Source organism: Schistocerca nitens, chromosome 7 (assembly GCF_023898315.1).
Source record: "Schistocerca nitens isolate TAMUIC-IGC-003100 chromosome 7, iqSchNite1.1, whole genome shotgun sequence".
NCBI classification, from domain to species: domain Eukaryota; kingdom Metazoa; phylum Arthropoda; class Insecta; order Orthoptera; family Acrididae; genus Schistocerca; species Schistocerca nitens.
The window spans coordinates 519019614-519042076 of NC_064620.1; the positions used below are offsets into that span (position 1 = coordinate 519019614).

At 46.1% G+C, this 22463-nt stretch overlaps 1 protein-coding gene across 1 annotated transcript in view; it reads left to right on the plus strand.

The window, feature by feature from the left end:
• The window catches only part of LOC126195719 (facilitated trehalose transporter Tret1-like), a 38264-nt gene extending 16006 nt beyond the window's left edge, over positions 1-22258 (plus strand). Inside the window, exons 3-5 of the mRNA XM_049934348.1 lie at positions 7802-7974; positions 17084-17258; positions 20402-22258. Of these exons, the coding sequence (XP_049790305.1) occupies positions 7802-7974; positions 17084-17258; positions 20402-21247 (1194 nt within the window). The 3' untranslated portion in view covers positions 21248-22258. The remainder of the gene's footprint in view (positions 1-7801; positions 7975-17083; positions 17259-20401) is intronic.
• The last annotated feature ends 205 nt before the right edge of the window (positions 22259-22463 follow it).

Genomic DNA, 22463 nt, shown 5'->3' on the forward strand with positions numbered 1-22463 from the left:
GTCCCGAAATCAGACACTGGATTGTAAGAGGTACCTACGAGTAGGTATAGATTCAGATCACAATTTGGTAGTGATGAACGGCAGGCTGAAGAGCGGGATTAGGGAGAGACAATGGGCAAAGACATGAGATACGGAAGTACTAAGGAACGAAAAAATACGCTTGAATTTCTTTGCCACTATAGATACTGTCATAATGAATAGCCCAGTAGGCAGTTCAGTTGAAGAGGACTGGACATCTCTAAAAACGGTAGTCACAGGAGTTGGGAAGGAAAACGGAGGTGCAGGGAAGGTAACTCCGAAGAAACCACGGATATCAGAAGAAATACTTTAATCAGCCATCTCAAGAAGGCAGTACAAATATGTCCAGCGAAATTCAGTAATACAGAAATGCAAGTCACTTACGAATGAAATAAATAGAAAGTTCTGGCGAAATGGATGCATAAAAATGTAAAGAAATTGAAGAAGAAATGGTTGTCTGGAGGACTGACACAGCATGAAGAAAAGTCAAAAGAACGTTCGGTTAAATTAAAAGTACATGCACATGAAGAGCGTAGCGGGAATTGCACTATTAAGTGCAGAGGAGAGAGCGAATAGATGGAAAGAGTACGCTGAAGACATCTATGAGGCGAGGACTTATCACGTGGTAGAACAAGAAGCGGGAGTCTACAGGGATGGTATAGGGGAGCCAGTACTAGAACGGCTTTGGGCGATATCAAATCAAATAAAGCAGAACGGATGTATAACATTTAATCAGAGTTTCTAAAATCATTGGGGGAGGTGGGGACTGTTCACGTTGGTATGAGTCTGGCGATATACCATCTGACTTTCGGAAAAACATTATCGACAGAATTCCGAAGATTACAAGGGCTGGCTAGTGCGAGAATTATCATACAGCGTATGAATGCATTCAGAGATCTGGAGATGGTACCGAAAACCGGTAATCAGCAATCAAAGTTGTTTACAAGCGATCTTCGCTAAGAGGTTCACCTTCTCTCACGAATAAATTTAAGTATTAGGAAGTTTGTTATTCTTTCCTGAAGGCATTTGTCTGGAATATAGTCTTACAAGAATGCCAGAAATTTAGGATTTACTATCGCAAGATTTGTCTCAATCTGGAACATATAGCCGGCCGCGGTGGCCGTGCGGTTCTGGCGCTGCAGTCCGGAACCGCGGGACTGCTACGGTCGCAGGTCCGAATCCTGCCTCGGGCATGGGTGTGTGTGATGTCCTTAGGTTAGTTAGGTTTAAGTAGTTCTAAGTTCTAGGGGACTTATGACCTAAGATGTTGAGTCCCATAGTGCTCAGAGCCATTTGAACCATCTGGAACATATAGAGAACGTGATTCTTGTCACTTGTTCCTTGCACATTTTTCTCAGATAAGATATAGTCTTGTTTGGCAACGAGAAGGCCGAAGAGATTCAATTACGGGACATTCCTCATATAGGAGGAAATTTCGCAAATAGTTCTATCCAGAAACGGTACTAATTCAAACATCATTTTAATTCCCCGCAAGGTACTTCGGTATGGCAAAACGTAATGGTAAACATGGGATGTCGTCGAAGAGAAAATAAGTAGTGGAAAACTGTAATAATTAGGAGGTCATGAAAATAAAGACCTAATCGTCCGTTTTTACGTAATAAATAAATGCAGTTTGTAGGCATTATGTTTACTCCCATTTCCTTGGCTTTTTTCTTACCGAATGTTGCTGTTTCTGCTACTAATCATACAAAGTTCATTTTGAAGGTTATATAGCCCTGGATATGCACTATCACTGATCGGTCAGAACATTATGACAATCGACCTTTCATCGATATAAACCCGACCGGGCGATAGCAGCGTCACTTGGCGAGGAATAACACCCAGTCAGACACAGGCACGGTATTCATAGCATCACTGAGCCTGCTGCCCGTGTGTAGACTGGGTAGACTGGGTAGACTGGGGGCAGCGCGCTATCTATCTGAGATAGACCTAGGGCAGATTGTGATGGCCAGGAGGCTCAGCACGAGCATTCCGGAAGATGTCGGGTATTCGAAGAGTGACGTAGTGAGTGTCTTCAGCACATCATTAGGGATGTCGGACGTTGAAGGCTGGGTGGCTGCAATACCGGGACAGGCGGGGAAATGCGGCGCAACATATATCACAGCTTAATGCTGGGCAGAGTACAAGTATCTGAACACAGAGTGCACCGAACACTCCTAGCCATGGGCATCCGCAGCCAACTACTCATGTACACTACTGGCCATTAAAATTGCTACACCCATAAGAAATGCAGATGATAAACGGGTATTCATTGGACAGATATATTATACTAGAACTGACACGTGATTACATTTTCACGTAATTGGGTTGCATAGAGCATGAGAAATCAGTTCCCACAACAACCAACTCTGACCGTAATAACGGCCTTGATACGCCTGGGCATTGAGTCAAACAGCGCTTGGATGGCGTGTGCAGGTACAGCTGCAGCTTCAACACGATACCACAGTTCATCAAGAGTAGTGACTGGCGTATTGTGACGAGCCAGTTGCTCGGCCACCATTGACCAGACGTTTTCAATTGGTGAGAGTTCTGGAGAATGTGCTGTCCAGGGCAGCAGTCGAACATTTTCTGTATCCAGAAAGTCCCGTACAGGACCTGCAACATGCGGTCGTGCATTATCCTGCTGAAATGTAGTGTTTCGCAGGGATCGAATGAAGGGTAAAGCCACGGGTCGTAACACATCTGAAATGTAACGTCCACTGTTCAAAGTGCCGTCAATGAGAACAAGAGATGACCAAGACGTGTAATCAATGGCACCCCATACCATCACGCCGGGTGATACGCCAGTATGGCGATGACGAATACACGCTTACAATGTGCGTTCACCGCGATGTCGCCAAACACGTATGCGACCATCATGATGCTGTAAACAGAACCTGGATTCATCCGAAAAAATGACGTTTTGCCATTCGTGCAGCCAGGTTCGTCGTTGTATACACCATCGCAGGCGCTCCAGTCTGTGATGCAGCAGGGTAACCGCAGCCACGGTCTCCGAGCTGATAGTCCATGCTGCTGCAAACGTCGTCGAACTGTTCGTGCAGATGGTTGTTGTCCTGCAAACGTCCCCATGTCGTGACTCAGGGATTCAGACGTGGCTGCACGATCCGTTACAGCCATGCGGGTACGATGCCTCTCATCTCGACTGCTAGTGATACGAGGCCGTTGGTATCCAGCACGACGTTCCGTATTACCCGCCTGAACCCACCGATTCCATATTCTGCTAACAGTCATTGGATCTCAACCAACACGAGCAGCAATGCCGTGATACGATAAACCGAAATCGCGATAGGCTACAATCCGACCTTTATCAAAGTCGGAAACGTGATGGTACGCGTTTCTCCTCCTTACACGAGGCATCACAACAACGTTTCACCAGGCAACGCCGGTCAACTGCTGTTTGTGTGTGAGAAATCCGTTGGGAACTTTCCTCATGTGAGCACGTTGTAGGTATCGCCATCGGCGCCAACCTTGTGTGAATGCTCTGAAAAGCTAATCATTTGCATATCACAGCATCTTCTTCGAGTCGGTTAAATTTCGCGCCTGTAGCACGTCATGTTCGTGGTGTAGCAATTTTAATGGCCAGTAGTGTATGTTCCAAAGTTAACACCACGACATCGTCAACTATTACTGAACTGAGCACGTGACCATGGACTCTGGACACTGGCACAGTGGCAGAGCGTTGCATGGTTTGATGAATTCCCATACCTTCGTCATGCCGATGGGAGGGCGCGAATCCGTCATCTTTCAGGGGAACAGCTCCTTGACGCCTGTATTGCGGTACGGAGACAAGATGGCGGCGGCTCCATTATGCTCTGGGGAACATTGACGTGTGCACCTATGGGTCCAGTGGGGCTCTTGCGGGGCACATTGAGGGCCAAGGAGTACATCCCTTCACGACGCCCATGTTTCCCGACGGCAGTGGCATCTTTCAACAAGATAATGCGTCATGTCACAAGGCCAGTGGTGTAGTGGGGTGGCTCAAAGAACACAGTAGCGTGTTCCAATTGATATGCTGCCCCCCCCCCTGCCCCCCTGCCCCCCCTGCCCCCCCTGCCCCCCCCCCAACTCGCCAGATGTGAACCCGATCGAACACTTCTGGGATGTGGTCGAACGTGGAGTCAGAGCTCATTGATCTCCCACTCCCCCCCCCCCCCACCCGACACTTGCCAAACGGCTATTAGGTAAGTAGTCATAATGTTCTGGTTGATCAGTGTATACATAAAATTAATTTTCCTAGCCTAACGTCATTTTGGTAAACAAACTTTCGTTTGGCACGTCAAAAGAACTACGATGTGAATGACGTGCAGTGTCGCGAGAATTGCTGCATGAGCACCAGAAACAACGGAACTACACGGAACCGCGCTCCTCGTCATAGTTGGCCGTTTGGTCAACTTTGCCTCACATTGCTGCGCCACGCAGTTCCGCTGTCGCGTAGTGCGTTCTCTCTCACACCATTTCATACTAAAGCCGTCGGCACACGGACCGTGCTGTCGAACGTCAACGTTGAGCGTGCCGGGTTCAACGTGCTGCTGAACGCTCAGGAACGATGCGACTTGTGCACACGGTACGTGGGCCCCAACGTGGTATTCGCGATCGCGACGCACTCCAGCGGTAGTTGTGGGATGTGTCTATTAGTATATCACACTTTTTACTCAACGGGCACGCGTAAAATTCCCACGTTAGTTCTATTAAAACGCACGTTTCCTCCAAAGTCCATATCCTAATCACGTTATTCTATATGTAATATACACAAAAACTTCAATATCGATGTAGATGTTTTTAAGACAAAAAGGAAAGTACCACGTCCAGTCAGTAAGGACACAGGCTTATAAAAGTTCCATTACAAACAGTGCGACACAAATTTGCAATAGTTCTCCATATAAGATGAACGTTATTTTATCTTTCCCACATTTTGGTAAAACCCTTAGGTCATTCTTACTTGATCTCTGTTCCTATACAGTAACAGAATCATTAAAAGACGTGAATTACGAAACTCAAAAGAAAAAGGAACAAAATATCTTTATACAAGTAGCTTAAGCTATCCTGTAGATTAAGCCAATCGACCAAACTCACTCCTCAGAAGGTGAACTTATATTTACCTAACATCAAATATGTAGTACATTCTTACATTAAACTACTAATAAAGCATCAAAACCTATTAAATACGCGAATGTTAGGAAAAAAAATATTTAAGCTTCGCGAGACACGAACCATCGTTCTACGACCAATCGGGTCGTTGACGCTACTCACTACGCTAAAGTGACATTAACTCATCTATGGACAGTTCTGACATGTTACCACATGCTAAATGCTTCAATCGTAGCTATGTTACTACGTGAAATTTAATTATAACAAACTGCACCAAGAACAATGCAGTGTGTCGCTACCTTTAAATGACATACTCTCATAATATGCAAGTCACAGTAATTCTTTTGCCACCAATATCACGCTTCTCATTATTTTATTGCAACGAATCACAGTTGATCAAGGGGTTTTCGAAAGTTTCTCAATTTTCTGGGGCTTAGAAACGGCATATATACGCAGTGTTTTTTTTTCTACAAAATGTTTGAGGGTACTCCGACATTAGATACAATGTAGCGAAAATTACTTATAACTGAAACATGGGATACCAACCCTCTGCTATTAGCCATGACGTCATCAAGATCATCATCGTAGCGGGACCGTAGAGACACCTGTCGGTAGCTCGGCCTTTGAGCGTATGCATATCCGTTTAACACTACCATCGCCCACTATTAGTGGGCGAGGGCAGTACATGCACGTCGATTCAGTTGTTGAGAACGGTTGTCGCAGCTTCGAAATGCTTGAAACAGTCAATGGCATCGCTTTTCCCAACAAATAAAATAAATCTTTGGCACTGTTCCAAGTTCTCAACATCGTAAAAAAAATTACTTTGTCGACGAAAAGGTTTAGGGGTACGCATCCCCCAGCGTTCCTCCAGAAAAACAGCACTGTATATACGTATAGGCTTGAACTGAATGCCGGCCGGGGTGGCCGAGCGGTTCTAGGCGCTACAGTGTGGAACCGCGCGACCGCTGCGGTCGCAGGTTCGAATGCTGCCTCGGGCATGGATGCGTGTGATGTCCTTAGGTTAGTTGGGTTTAAGTAGTTCTAAGTTCTAGGGGACTGATGACCTTAGAAGTTAAGTCCCATAGTGCTCAGAGCCATTTATTTTTTGAACTGAATGCCAATATGGCGCCTCAATGCTCTGTGCTGAAGGGAGATGGCGTGCGTGTGACGTAGGTGTCGCTGTGACATCTGATTGGTCAACGCTCAGTCGCTCGCTGAGAATATCTGACATGCTAGATATTGCTCTGCACGTTCAGAAAGACTCCGGAACGTGCTGTTCCACGCTATGACGTCAGAAACTTGGCGCGCTCAACGTTCGGATGCACGGTCCGTGTGCCGACTGCTTAACAGTACAGGGTGATTCAAAAAGAATACCACAACTTTAGGAATTTAAAACTCTGCAACGACAAAAGGCAGAGCTAAGCACTATCTGTCAGCGAATTAAGGGAGCTATAAAGTTTCATTTAGTTGTACATTTGTTCGCTTGAGGCGCTGTTGACTAGGCGTCAGCGTCAGTTGATGCTAAGATGGCGACCGCTCAACAGAAAGCTTTTTGTGTTATTGAGTACGGCAGAAGTGAATCGACGACAGTTGTCCAGCGTGCATTTCGAACGAAGTATGGTGTTAAACCTTCTGATAGGTGGTGTATTAAACGTTGGTATAAACAGTTTACAGAGAATGGGTGTTTGTGCAAAGGGAAAAAAAAAGTTTTTGGTCCCTTTTTCTTCGAAGGTGCTACTGTAACTGGACTACAGTATCTGGAGATGTTAGAGAATTTGGCTGTTCCCTCAGCTCGAACAAGAAGCACAACAATTCATATTTCAGCAGGATGGAGCGCCACCACATTGGCACTTATCTGTCCGTAACTACCTGAATGTCAACTACCCGAGGCGATGGATCGGCCGCCAGGCAGCCGTGACAGAGCACTTCATCACTGGCCTCCAAGAAGCCCTGATCTTACCCCTGCGATTTTTTCTTATGGGGGTATGTTAAGGATATGGTGTTTCGGCCACCTCTCCCAGCCACCATTGATTGGTTCAAATGGCTCTGAGCACTATGGGACTCAACTTCTAAGGTCATCAGTCCCCTAGAACGTAGAACTACTTAAACCTAACTAACCGAAGGACATCACACACATCCATGCCCGAGGCAGGATTCGAACCTGCGACCGTAGCGGTCACGCAGCTCCAGACTGTAGCGCCTTTAAACGCGTGGCCACACCGGCCGGCGCCACCATTGATGATTTGAAACGAGAAATAACAGCAGCTATCCAAACTGTTACGCCTGATATGCTACAGAGAGTGTGGAACGAGTTGGAGTATCGGGTTGATATTGCTCGAGTGTCTGGAGGGGGCCATATTGAACATCTCTGAACTTGTTTTTGAGTGAAAAAAACCTTTTTAAATACTCTTTGTAATGATGTATAACAGAAGGTTATATTATGTTTCTTTCATTAAATACACATTTTTAAAGTTGTGGTATTCTTTTTGAATCACCCTGTATTTGGTCACGTCATGTCGTGCCGCTCTGCTGCACTGCAGTTCCGCTCATTGTGTGGTCTTGCCTCTAGAATAGTAGTGCTCCTTTGGAGGCTAGCAGGTAGTTGATGTAATGCTTGTGTGCTGAAGAGCAGTTGACGCAGCTGTGAGACAGTGGTCCCGTCTACTGCCCGCAGCTGGTGGGCCAGCACGTGGCCGTGCTGATCGTGTCTCGGGCGCTGGCGGGCGTGAGCGGCGCGGGCGGCTTCGTCGTGTGCGGCGCCTACGTGCGTGACATCTCCGAGGACGCAGTCCGCGGGTCGCTCTGCTCGTTCCTCGTCATCGCCTACATAATCGGCCTCCTCTGCAGGTAGGCGTGCGTTCCCTTTCAACTCTCTGCACTTTCCTCTTCATCGCCTACACATTCGGCCTCCTCTGCAGGTGGCCATCCTTCCTCCACAACTCTGCTCTGCTCCGTCATACCTGAACCCGCATAAGTGGCTCAGTAAAGGAGCTCTTTAAGTATACCGGGTGGTCATAAGTGAAGTGCAGTTACTCACAAAGGTACAATGTGGGCTGATATTTCCGTACGGCAGCGAAACTTGGTAGATGTGCTAAAGTGTTAATGCGGGACCGATTTAGTCTGCAATTAAAAAAGTTCAAATTTTGGCCGCGAGGTGCAAATCTGGCTATGCGAATGCAAGAGAGACTTGTAGACATGTTTCCATATGTTATGGGTTAGGAGCGGGACGTGGGCAGAAAAGATCAACAAAGCGGTAAAGCGTAATATTGATTGTATCATACCTTCCGCTTACACAATCTGTTCAGTGCAGTAGTGCACATCAGTAAAATGTCATGGATATTTGTTGGAAAATTAACATTGTCTCTTGATGTAGTTGTGCACACTGTATTTGCAATACTATGAGATTCAGTATACCGACAAATGCAGTCAAACGGAATGGCGTCTGATGTCAGTAGTGCAGTATACAGGGTGGTCCATTGGTCGTGACCGGGCCAAATATCTCAAGAAATCAGCGTCAAACGAAAAAATCACAAAGAACGAAACTTGTCTAGCTTGAAGGAGGAAACCAGATGGCGCTATCGTTGGCCCGCTAGATAGCGCTGCCAAAGGTCAAACGGATATCAACTGCGCTATTTAAAAATAGGAACCAACATTTTTTATTACATATTCGAGTAGTACGTAAAGAAATATGAATGTTTTAGTTGGACCACATTTTTCGCTTTGTGATAGATGGCGCTGTAATAGTCACAATCATTTGGCTCACAACTTTAGACGAACAGTTGGTAACAGGCAGGTTTTTTAAACTAAAATACAGAACGTAGGAACGTTTGAACATTTTATTTCGGTTGTTCCAATGTGATACAAGTACCTTTGTGAACTTATCATTTCCGAGAACGCATGCTGTTACAGCGTGATTACCTGTAAATACCACATTAAAGCAATAACTGCTCAACATGATGTCCGTCAACCTCAATATATTTGGCAATACGTGTAACGACATTCCTCTCAACAGTGAGTAGTCCGCCTTCGGTAATGTTCCCACATGCATTGACAATGCGCTGACGCACGTTGTCAGGCGTCGTCGGTGGATCACGATAGCAAATATCCTTCAACTTTCCCCACAGAAAGAAATCCGAGGACGTCACATCCGGTGAACGTGCGGGCCATGGTATGATGCTTCGATGACCAATCCACCTGTCATGAAATATGCTATTCAATACCGTTTCAACCGCACGCGATGTATGTGCCGCACATCCATCATGTTGGAAGTACATCGCCATTGTGTCATGCAGTGAAACATCTTGTAGTAACATCCGTAGAACATTACGTAGGAAATCGGCATAAATTGCACCATTTAGATTGCCATCGATAAAATGGGGGCCAATTATCCTTCCTCCCATAATGCCGCACAACACATTAAAACGCCAAGGTCGCTGATGCCCAGTAGTGCATATTATGCCGGTTTACGTTACCGCTGTTGGTGAATGACGCTTCGTCGCTAATTAGAACGCGTGCAAAAAATCTGTCATCGTGCCGTAATTTCTCTTGTGCCCAGTGGCAGAACTATACACGACGTTCAAAGTCGTCGCCATGCAATTCCTGGAGCTTAGAAATACGGTACGGGTGCAATCGATGTTGATGTAGCATTCTCAACACCGACGTTTTTGACATTCCCGATTCTTGCGCAATTTGTCTGCTACTGATGTGCGGAGTAGCCGCGACAGCAGCTAAAACACCTACTTGGGCATCGTCATTTGTTGCAGGTCGCGGTTGACGTTTCACATGTGGCTGAACACTTCCTGTTTCCTTAAATAACGTAACTATCCGGCGATCGGTCCGGACACTTGGATGATGTCGTCCAGGATACCGAGCAGCATACGTAACACCCGCCCGTTGGTCATTTTGATCACAATAGCCATACATCTACACGATATCGACCTTTTGCGCAATTGGTAAACGGTCAATTTTAACACTGGTAATGTATCACGAAGCAAGAACCGTCCGCACTGGCGGAATGTTACGCGATACCATGTACTTATACGTTTGTGACTATTACAGCGCCATCTGTCACAAAGCGAAAAAAATGGTCCAACTAAAACATTCATATTTATTTACGTACTACACGAATATGCAATAAAAATGGGTGTTCCTATTTAAAAAAAAAAAACGCAGTTGATATCCGTTTGACCTATGGCAGCGCCATCTAGCGGGCTAACCATAGCGCCATCTGGTTTCCGCCTTAAAGCTAGACGAGTTTCGTTCTTTGTAGTTTTTTCGTTCGATGCTTATTTCGTGAGATATTTGGCCCGCTCACTATCAACGGACCACACTGTATAACGAGACATCAACTACTGAGGTGGTAGAGGGTGTAACTCGGTGTGTAGGCAGTCAGCTAAGTATGGTGTTAGTGTGTTCATACATGCCTTTACTGCAGGCAGGAAGCATACACCATTAGTGACAGTGCGTGTCGTGTACGTAAATCACGATTGTGACAATACCACGCTGAAAACAGTTATCACGTGACGAGAAAGAAAAATTATTGTATACAAGGAGATGGGACTGCCCATGTTCAAATCATCGACAAATCGAACCGTTTAAGTAGAGTGATCGATAGTACATAGAACTACTGCTGCCGGCAAATAAAGCATTTGAGCAGTCAGCAGTGATCTTTCCTCAGACAAGGACCGACTTCCTGATCTTGAGCCCCTTTGGCTGTACTATTCTGAGCCGTCCAAATATGAATTTTGTAAAATCATAGACGGCGAGCCACATATTTTTACAAACGAATCCTCGAGTTTCTGCACAGCTGCACTATTCAATTCCTCGTTTAGTGAAGTGCACCAGTTGTGAAACCGAAAGATGCATCGAGCACTGAAGTTACCATGTCCCCCTCGGTAAAGGGTGGTATTTCTGTGCATTCTTCAAAGCTGGAAATTCGCTCCCACCCTCGTTTACCTGAGGACCTGAAGCTTCACGAGACGTTCGAATCATAGTGCTACACGGGATACTTCACACATGAAGTACGAAAGTTTTCAACGCATAAAAATTTGAAGAGAGTCAGATAATGTCACTAATAATAGAGCGTAGATATTCGTTTTACTAATCTCTATAAAGCACCCATCACATATGCATTTCTTGCAAGGACCTGAGTTCAAGGAATTTTCTTTTAATTTCAGTCGTCTAGGCAATAGTATTGCTTATTCAGCTGCTTCTGCGCAATCAGAAGTGCAAGTTATTGCTGCGACAGTTCGACTTAATGTACTTTGACGCCGGCCGCGGTGGTCTAGCGGTTCTGGCGCTGCAGTCCGGAACCGCGGGACTGCTGCGGTCGCAGGCTCGAATCCTGCCTCGGGCATGGGTGTGTGTGATGTCCTTAGGTTAGTTAGGTTTAAGTAGTTCTAAGTTCTAGGGGACTTATGACCTAAGATGTTGAGTCCCATAGTGCTCAGAGCCATTTTTTGTACTTTGACCTTCTTTTCTTTCTTGTGCTACCCGTTTGGTAATATTTTTTTTTCCTAAACGTTGAATTTTAGTCACATTATAGGACGCAAGAGTCGATAGTTGTGATAGTGCATTTACTGGTTGGTAGGACTATTTTCAGTTGTTAATTCTAGTCCTCATACCGGATTGATTCAAAGATTAGGTTGAACAAGGTTCATTCATTTGTACAAAATAACTAGTACAACGCGTAATTGTTTGCCGAGATATTTCAAGCAGTTCAAGACCGCGGCACTTGCGAAAACCCCCACATAAAATACTGTGGAGCACAAACGAAAACAGCAGAGAGAAAGAGTCACCTAACTTCTGTTTACCGCGTTTACGGATTACTGCCGGCTTTGTGGCGTAACAGAGGACTCTCGCTGTAGAAGAGCTCGGTGCGAAATGTGGTCTTGCACTCGCTGAACCAAATAAGGGCTCCTCATAACGTCTAGTGCGTCTTTGTTTCGTGTCGCGACTAGCCTTACTGCAAACACAGAAGCTCGAAACGGAAGCGACCCTTGCAGTCGTATTCTTTTCGCGTCTTTCGTGCAACTGTCACTACTTACACCCAGGTCAAGAACTGTCCGACCATATCTTAACAGGAAGATAAAGGGCGCTTTTACAGAAGCCAGTTTGAGTGACTGGTAAAAAGGTTTAGATAGGATAAACATCATGCGCTTTGAATGGCGAACCGAATCAAACTCGAGACACAGAGGGATTAATGACGTTGCCTGCCAGTGGGCACTTATTTAAATCAATGGAGAAATTTGAAAATCTATGCCAGACTGGGATTCGAACCCATGTGTCCTGCTTGTTAGGCAGATGTGCTGATTACTGCGCCATCCAGACACAGTGGTCATCGCAATTGCACGAACAGCCCCTGCACCCCTCCTGTCAGACTCAAATTCGCACGCTATCCTCACACTACGGATGTATTGCCAGTTTTCCATTATCCTTGTTACACGCGATATTTCGCCGACTCCCGTAAGTGTTACAGTGTGGTGTGCATCTGTACTGAACTGATCATTCGTCGTCCTCGCCTTAATTATGTATGTGGTATCTGTTCTTTCGGACACGTTGAGAATTTGGATCTGACGGGAGGCGTGCTAGGGTAGTAGGTGCAGTTACACTGATCGCTGTTTCCGAATGGAGCAGCTGTCAGCGCATCTCCCTAGAAAGCAGGAGACCTGGGTTCGTATCCCAGTCCGACACATATTTTTCACCTTTCCCCATTGATTTAAATCAATACCCGCTGACAGCTAACATCATTAATTCATTTGTGTCTTTAGTCACAGCGGCTTTATTGGCTACATACAAAAACAAAAGCTGCCGAGTACACCTTCGGCCCATTGTTAGGGATGTAATAATTGAGTGAGATACATTGTACCGCTCACACCTGGCAAGCGAAACCTGTAAACATTTGTCTACTGTATCTGTGTCAAAAGCATTTTACGTAGTTGTAGCACAGCTTCATCAATTATTGAATTTAATTTTGTATTAAGTATTGTAGTTTAGCATATAAAATTTAAAACTACAATGTTTAACACCGGTTGATGTTTCTGCTTTATTTCTCATTGGACTTTTGGAGAATGGGTAGTATGATATTTCGAAATTAGTTGACCAGCAATAAGTTATTCTAAGATTTAGAATCGTAAGATATGGGTTTTATGTGTAGAGCGCATTATGTCACACATTGCTTACCACTTTCCACTCTTCATAAGTAACTAATCTAATGACTACGCTGTCGACGAGCCATTAAACTCTCTCTCTCTCTCTCTCTCTCTCTCTCTCTCTCTCTCTCCCCCTGTCTCTCGTAGGTATACTGTACGACATGTTGTTAAATGGACTCATTGAATTTACTGACTATATGTCATTAGCATACGTTTCATGAAGTCATATGCAGTGACAATGAAAAAGAATGCAATCACTGCTGGTCCATTCAAAATAGCTACAGCCACATGACATACCGAAGGGCGTCATCTCCTTTCAGCGGCTTCGAAGGGAATTCGTTTGCAATACAGTCAGACTGGCTTCAGTGATCCGCATTATCAGTTTTAGACGCAAATTACGCTAATATGAAAGCAGCCTACGCTCAGTCAGCCTTTCAGATAATGGACTCATATTTGTCGTAATCCGGCGTAAAATCTCAGCCCGGCTATGCTGTTTCCATGATTTTATCGTTTTGGTTCCTCGAACAGCGACGTGATCTTTTCATTCGTAGTCTCATATACCTGAGTTAATGTGGGGTGTCAACAGGAAGAAACATACAACAATGCAAACGATTAAATCACAATAATACCGGGTGATCAAAAAGTCAGTATAAGTTTGAAAACTGAATAAATCAAGGAATAATGTAGATAGAGAGGTACAAATTGACACACATGCTTGGAATGACATGGGGTTTTATTAGAACCAAAAAAATACAAAAGTTCAAAAAATGTCCGACAGATGGCGCTTCATCTGATCAGAATAGCAATAATTAGTATAACAAAGTAAGACAAAGCAAGGATGATGTTCTTTACAGGAAATACTCAATATGTCCACCATCATTCCTCAACAATAGCTGTAGTCGAGGAATAATGTCGATAACAGTACTGTAAAGCATGTCCAGAGTTATGGTGAGGCATTGGCGTCGGATGTTGTCTTTCAGCATCCCTAGAGATGTCGGTCGATCACGAAACACTTGCGATTTCAGGTAACCCCAAAGCCAATAATCTCACGGACTGAGGTCTGGGGACCTGGGAGGCCAAGCATGACGAAAGTGGTAGCTGAGCACACGATCATCACCAAACGACGAGCGAGATCTTTCACGCGTCTAGCAATATGGGGTGGAGCGCCATCCTGCATAAACATCGTACGTTCCAGCAGGTGTTTATCAGCCAGGCTGGGGATGATGCGATTCTGTGACTTATCGGCGTACCTCTCACTCGTCACGGTAGCAGTTACAAAACCAGAATCACGCACTTCCTCGCAGAGAAAAGGCCCGATAACGGTAGATGTGGTAAATCCAACCCATATCGTGACTTTCTCGTTTTGCAATGGAGTTTCTACGACAGTTCTAGGGTTTTCGGTAGCCAAAATTCTGCAGTTGTGGGCGTTGACAGACCCAGGGAGCATGAAATGAGCTTCGTCGGTCCACAACAAGTTACTCAACCAATCGTCATGTTGCGCCATCTTTTGAAACGCCCACACCGCAAATGCCCTCCGCTTCACTAAATCGCCAGGTAACAGTTCATGATGCTGATGGATTTTGCACGGATAGCATCGCAGGGTACGCCTAAGTGCCATCCAACCCGTGGCTTCGAACTTCGAAATCATTCTTGCCACAGCTTCATTTGTTAACGAACCTTTACCCGTTCGAATCCCCATCCTATGGCGATAGGATCGTAACGCTGAACTAGCACATTCCCCATTCTGATAATACAGCTTCACTAAAAGCGCCTTTTCAGGTAACGTCAATATGCTGCGACTGCTGGTGCATCTGATTCTCTCTCTCATTACAGCTCCTTTTATACACGATTATCATGCGCAGTCACTGACGTTTTGTTCCAGCGCCATCTGTCGGACATATTATGAACTTTGTTTTTTTTTTGTTCTAATAAAACCCCATGTCATTCCAAGCATGTGTGTCCATTTCTTCCTCTCTATCTACATTATTACGTGGTTTATTAAGTTTTCGAATATACTGACTTTTTGATGACCCTGTTATGTTTACCCTGACTACAGAAGTCATCTGTCTAAACTGACTGGCGTGGCAAAAGAGATTCCTATTGTAGAATGCAGCACGTCATAACATCAAAGACAACTGACTATCCAAATGAGGGATAGGTTGATTTGTTGTAAGTATAGGACGCTCAAACTGAGATTACCAGCACCATCGCTAACATAATTCAAGATGAATTTATTTAAAATGTTTAAAACGTTAATCAACTTATCGTTCTTCTTCTTCTTCTTATTCTTGCGGATTATCATCGGCTGGATCCGCTTCTCTGCTGCCAGCCGCCATCTCCTTCTGTCTTGCCTTTCCTCAGCATTCATAATCCTTGCTTCTACTGCGTCCTCCACATCATTTGGCCAGTTGCGTCATCTAGTGGGCAACCACTTTTCTTCCGCTGGAATGGTATCCATCGCAGAGTCCTATGAGGTATACATCCCTATCCATTTCTTCCTTTGTCGGCTTACGTCATTTCTTATCCTATCTATCCTAGTGCAGCTTGCGTTGTGTCTTAATTAATCACTCTGGACCACAGTATTATACATTCTTATTCATTATACAGCTCACCTACTGCAACCTCTTTGGTTTTTAATATTTTCGGAGGATTTAGTACGGACACAAACATAAAAAAGTCAAGTAAATGCATCCATTAAAAGCTTTGGGCACTTGTTCAGTGGAACAGGTGTGTTTCATAGTAGCAATGATGAGAAAGTGCTCATAACTCTTAAGGTATGCATTTTAGAGCCCTTGTATCCTCGACATAGTTTCCTTGTTTTCGTTCACCCTAACTTCTCTGAAACTTGGCTACCCTACATTTTTTGCAACAAGACTACTGATACACCTATTCCACTCTCAGAGGTATCAGAACGATTTTCGCTTATAACTTTCGACTCGGTCGTTTCTGGACTAGTGTCTCTTACGTGAAATTGATACTTTTACCCTTATCCACCGTTCCTAAAATTTTGAAACATCATCACGGAACAATCGCCTTGTAAATATGAGCCACCACGGTATTCGTTCAGCAATATGACGGACCAAGTTCTCTTTATAGTTAGTTTGGATGTGGAGACCCTCGTTTCCACATCTACATCTACATTTATACTCCGCAAGCCACCCAACGGTGTGTGGCGGAGGGCACTTTACGTGCCGCTGTCATTACCTTCCTTTCCTGTTCCAGTCGCGTATGGTTCGCGGGAAGAACGACTGCCGGAAAGCCTCCGTGCGCGCTCGAATCTCTCTAATTTTACATTCGTGATCTCCTCGGGAGGTATAAGTAGGGGGAAGCAATATATTCGATACCTCATCCAGAAACGCACCCTCTCGAAACCTGGACAGCAAGCTACACCGCGATGCAGAGCGCCTCTCTTGCAGAGTCTGCCACTTGAGTTTGCTAAACATCTCCGTAACGCTATCACTTTTACCAAATATCCCTGTGACGAAACGCGCCGCTCTTCTTTGGATCTTCTCTATCTCCTCTGTCAACCCGACCTGGTACGGATCCCACTCTGATGACGATTACTCAAGTATAGGTCGAACGAGTGTTTTGTAAGCCACCTCCTTTGTTGATGGACTACATTTTCTAAGGACTCTCCCAATGAATCTCAACCTGGCACCCGCCTTACCAACAATTAATTTTATATGATCATTCCACTTCAAATCGTTTCGCACGCATACTCCCAGATGTTTTACAGAAGTAACTGCTACCAGTGTTTGTTCCGCTGTCATATGATCATACAATAAAGGCTCGGTGTCGTGTCGCAGCTACGCGCTGCCTCTGGCGCTGTCCTACACGATGACGGCGGTGGTCTCGCTGGTGCTGTCCGCCGCCTCCCTCGCGGGCCTCTTCTGGTTGCCGGACACGCCCTGGTACTACTTCAGCAAGGGCCGCCCCGACGAAGCCAAAGCCTCTCTGCGCTGGTTCAGGGTCGGCAAGACGGTAAGTACACTCTGCTCTCTCCATGTGCCGTATCACACATCATCCTCTGTGTTAGTGCGAACAAAACGAGATTCAAATACCTTGCTTACACCAACCAGTGTCCATTCCATTGCAACTGAAAGTATCTAACGAAAGCCCGCCCGGTTAACGGTGCAGTCCAACGCACGGCTTTCCGGACGGGAAGGCGTGCCGGTCCCCGGCACGAATCCGCCCGGCGGATTAGCGTCGAGGTCCGGTGAACCGACCAGTCTGTGGATGGTTTTTAGGTGATTTTCCATCTGCCTCAGCGAGTGAGGGCTCGTTCCCCCGTATTCCGTCTCAACTACACTGTGTCGGCGATGGCTGAGCAAACGAGTTCTCCACGTACGCGTACACCACCATTACTCTACCACGCAAACATAGGGCTTACACTCGTCTGGTATGAGACGTTCCCTGTGGGGGGGGGGGGGGGGGGGGGGCGAACCGCACAATAACCTTGAGTTCGGTGTGGGGCGGCGGAGGGGTGAAGTGGACTGCGGTAGTCGTCGTGGGGTTGCGAACCACTGCGGCTGCGGCGGGGAAGGAGCCTCTCCGTCGTTTCTAGGTCCCCGGTTAACATAACATAACATCTAACGAAAAATATTTAACGATGGGAAATGGCGGAAAGTATGTGTCAAAATGAAAATTATTTAATTTGTAAGTTTCTAATGAAAGGAACTTCGAACATTGACAGTATTAAATGAAACCAAAGAGTGATCAGCTTGAAATTCATGTCACTTGTGAGCGAGATTTATCTGTTTATACTACTGCGTGGTGTCTCTTCTTTTGGACATTTCCGGAAGAACAGACACCACGCATTTATACAGGGTGGTCCATTGATACTGACCGGGCCAAATATCTCACGAAATAAGCATCAAACGAAAAAACTACAAAGGACGAAACTCGTCTAGCTTGAAGGCGGAAGCTAGATGGCGCTATGGTTAGGCCGCTAGATGGCGCTGCCATAGGTCAACGGATATCAACTGCGTTTTTAAAAATAGGAACCCCCATTTTTTATTACATATTCGTGAAGTACGTAAAGAAATATGAATGTTTTAGTTGGACCACTTTTTTCGCTTTGTGATAGATGGCGCTGTAATAGTCATAAGTACGTGGTATCACGTAACATTCCGCCAGTGCAGACGGTATTTGCTTCGTGTTACATTACGCATGTTAAAATGGACCGTTTACCAATTGCGGAAAAGGTCGATATCGTGTTGATGTATGGCTATTGTGATCAAAATGCACAACGGGCCTGTGCTATGTATGCTGCTCGGTATCGTGGACGACATAATCCAAGGGTCCGGACCGTTCGCCGGATAGTTACGTTATATAAGGAAACAGGAAGAGTTCAGCCACATGTGAAACGTCATCGACGACCTGCAACAATTGATGATGCCCAAATAGGTGTTTTAGCTGCTGTCGCGGCTAATCCACACATCAGTAGCAGACAAATTGCGCGAGAATCGGGAATCTCAAAAACGTCGGTGTTGAGAATGCTACATCAACATCGATTGCACCCGTCCCATATTTCTATGCACCGGGAATTGCATGGCGACGACTTTGAACGTCTAGTACAGTTATGCCACTGGGCAGAAGAGAAATTACGGGACGATGACAGATTTTTTGCACGCGTTCTATTTAGCGACGAAGCGTCATTCACCAACAGCGGTAAAGTAAACCGGCGTAGTATGCACTATTGGACAACGGAAAATCCACGATGGCTGCGACAAGTGGAACATGAGCGACCTTGGCGGGTCAATGTAACTTATACGTTCGTGACTATTACAGCGCTATCTATCACAAAGGGAAAAAAGTGGTTCCACTAAAACATTCATATTTCTTTACGTACTACACGAATATGGAATAAAAATGGGGGTTCCTATTTAAAAAAAAACGCAGTTGATATCCGTTTGTCCTATGGCAGCGCCATCTAGTGGGCCAACAATAGCGCCATCTGGTTTCCCCCTTCAAGCTAGACAAGTTTCGTTTTTTGTAGTTTTTTCGTTTGACGATTATTTCGTGAGATATTTGGCCTGGTCACGATCAATGGACCACTCTGTATATCAGTTAGATGCGTGTTAATTTTTTGTCTTTAAAATCCAACTTTCTCAAAATGACATTTTTCAATAAAAATGCCTTTTGTTCTCAGAAGCTTCTAAATCCACTCCTCTGAATTGTTTACCACGTAACATAGATAATATCGTGATATTGCAGGTCTACTTTAGTAGCATTTAGTTTAATAGTTAAAATTGAAGAAATTAAAATTGTGAAAATGTACATGAAAAATTATATGTTTAGGAAAAGAAATCGTAACTTTTTTCCTAACTGCCGTTTTAAAGTGACTGCAGAGCAATATATTCACAGAAAACATGTGGTAAAAAATCTCGTATTTATATATTCTACAGATTCTGAGAAAACGGGGCATTTATATAGGCATTTTAAGATTGTCAAGATAGGGTGGTACGACTCCACTTAAAGTTTATTTTTAGATCGACACAGTTTTTTTTTTCTTGAACCTTTTGGTCCTTACTGACAACAAAGAACGCCACAGTACCATGTCTTGTAGGCGATGACATCTCGGTCGGCAAAAGATTCTAGTCTAGGTAACGATGCGTTCTCACAACGGACCATAGCGAGTGTAAACCACCCACTGCCAGCTGCTCCAGTTGCAATATCGAGTGAAAAATTAACTCGACATCCACGAAAGAAAATCGGTCCATTCAGAATTACACTTTGGGCAGTTCCATTTGTGCCAAGTTTATTTTCCGAGCTGATTAAGTGTTTATATAAACTGGCATGCGGTGGCGACGATGACGATACACTCGTCGACGAGGCATAGTGCTTCAATGCTGTTGCAGATAGAGCACACAGCGGAATGATTCCGCTGGCGTGCACTGCCCGCTTATATCGAGAACGCGTGACCTTCGTTACGTTACGCACTGATAACGGCTCTAAGCGCACCAGCGGCTGTAGAATTAACAGCGTACGCGCGCTCAAGCCGTACTAGGAGCGCGCGTCTGCTGGTGATCCGTGGTAAAAAAAAAAAAAGAAAAAATAATTGGAGACCACTGCTCTATGCTGTCCGCGATAGAGAGGATGCTGATGCGAGGAACGCTTTGCAGGAGGAGGAACTGGAGACGGAGTTCGCAATGAGGCAGGCGGCGGTCGAAAAGAAGCGGCTGGAAGACGCCGAGCGGCACGTGTCGCTGCGCGACCTGTTCGCCACCAAGGCCAACCGGCGCGCCTTCGCCATCGGGATGGTGGTGTGCGCCAACCAGCAGCTGAGCGGCATCATCGCGGTGACGTCGTACGCCGAGGGCATCTTCTCGGCGGCGGGCAGCGCCATCGACCCCGCGCTCAGCGCCGTCGTCGTGGGCGCCTCCCTGCTGGGCGGCGTCGCCGTCTCGACGCTGCTGACGGACCGCGCGGGCCGCCGCGCGCTGCTGTTGCTTAGCAACGCGGGCATCGCCGTCTCGACGGCGGCGCTGGGCGCCCACTTCTACGTGACGCGCGCCGGCGGCTGGTCGCCCGGCTGGCTGCCTATCGCCTCCCTGTGCGTGTTCGTCGTGACCGTCTCGCTGGGCGTCTACCCGGTGCCCTACGTCGTGCTCGCCGAGATATTCTCGCCGCGCATCCGCGAACTGGCCACCTCGCTCGGGCTGACGCTGCTGTGGGGCGTGTGCTTCCTGGTCGCCAAGCTGTACCCGTCCGTGGCCGCTGCCTGGGGCGACCACGTCTGCTATTGGTTCTTCTGCGCGAGCTGCGTCGCCTGCGGGCTCTTCATCGCGCTGGTGATGCCCGAAACCAAGGGCCGCTCGCTCGAGGACATCCAGAACGACCTCGCGGCCGGCAGGCTGTGCGGCAGGAGGGCCAAGACCGAGGAGGCGATCTTCAGCTCGTCCAGATGGCTCACGCTCAGCGGCCAGAATCTCAGCGTCAACAATCAGAAGAAAGAGATCGTCTGGTGACCGTCTCCATCCGTAAGGGGCGTGCCATGACCTCGCGCCATTGGATCCGAATCTTGATCCGTCCATGTGATTCGGAAAGGCTCTACTATTTGTTATGTTGTACCTTTCACTTCGAAGACGGGGTCGATGCAGCTCTCCAAGCTAGTCTATCGTGTGGAAATCTTTCAGTGTCCGCACGAGTACCGCAATCTGCGCCCAATTGCAGAGGTTCAGTTGGTTCAAATGGATCTGAGCACTATGGGATCTAACATCTGAGGTCATCAGTCCCCTAGAACTTAGAACTACTTAAACCTAACTAACCTAAGGACATCACGCACATCCATGCCCGAGACAGGATTCTAACCTGCGACTGTAGTGCCCAATTGCCGAGGTTTACTGTATTGTTTCCCACTACAATGTTCACCCTCAAAGTATACCTCCACAGCCAAATTAACTATTCATTGATGCCTCATGATGCGCCCGTTAGTCCATCATTGTTGAACTGTTATTTGGAAAAGTACTACTGTTTATGATGGTGCAGTGTCCAGTTCGACATTACGTCAATCCTGCTCTCCACACTAATTTATCTCCAGCTAACCAGCTAACACTTACAACCTTCTTTACGTTCGCAAATGTTTTACTATATTCAAACTCCAGTCTCCTTTCCACTGCCACTCTATGTTGTACCATAAACTCACTACTCTCTCATTCGATAAAGAGCTTAATTTATTACCCATTCTACCCATCCCAACCTCTTCTCCAACGTCACAGTATCTTCCTGGGTGTTCTGTTTATCGTCCATGTTTCAGTTACACGTTGTCCGCCCCTGGTAGCTGAATGGTATGCCGGCACGGCAGCTCAGCGTGTTCGGTCAGAGGGTTTAGCTACCCTCTGTAATAAAAAAAAACTGAGTGAATGGATCAAAGAACAACCTGAACGAGTGCCATCGGACATCCGCCACGAACAAATTCAACGAACAATATAGAACAAAATGAGATTAAAAAAAAAAAAAGTGGTCAGCGCGACATACTGTCAATCCTAAGGGCCCGGGTTCGATTCCCGGCTGGGTCGGAGATTTTCTCCGCTCAGGGACTGGGGGTTGTGTTGTCCCAATCATCATCATCATCTCATCCCCATCGACGCGCAAGTCGCCGAAGTGGCGTCAAATCGAAAGGCTTGCACTAGGCGGGCGGTCTACCCGATTGGAGGCCCTCATCACACGCCATTATTATTACTT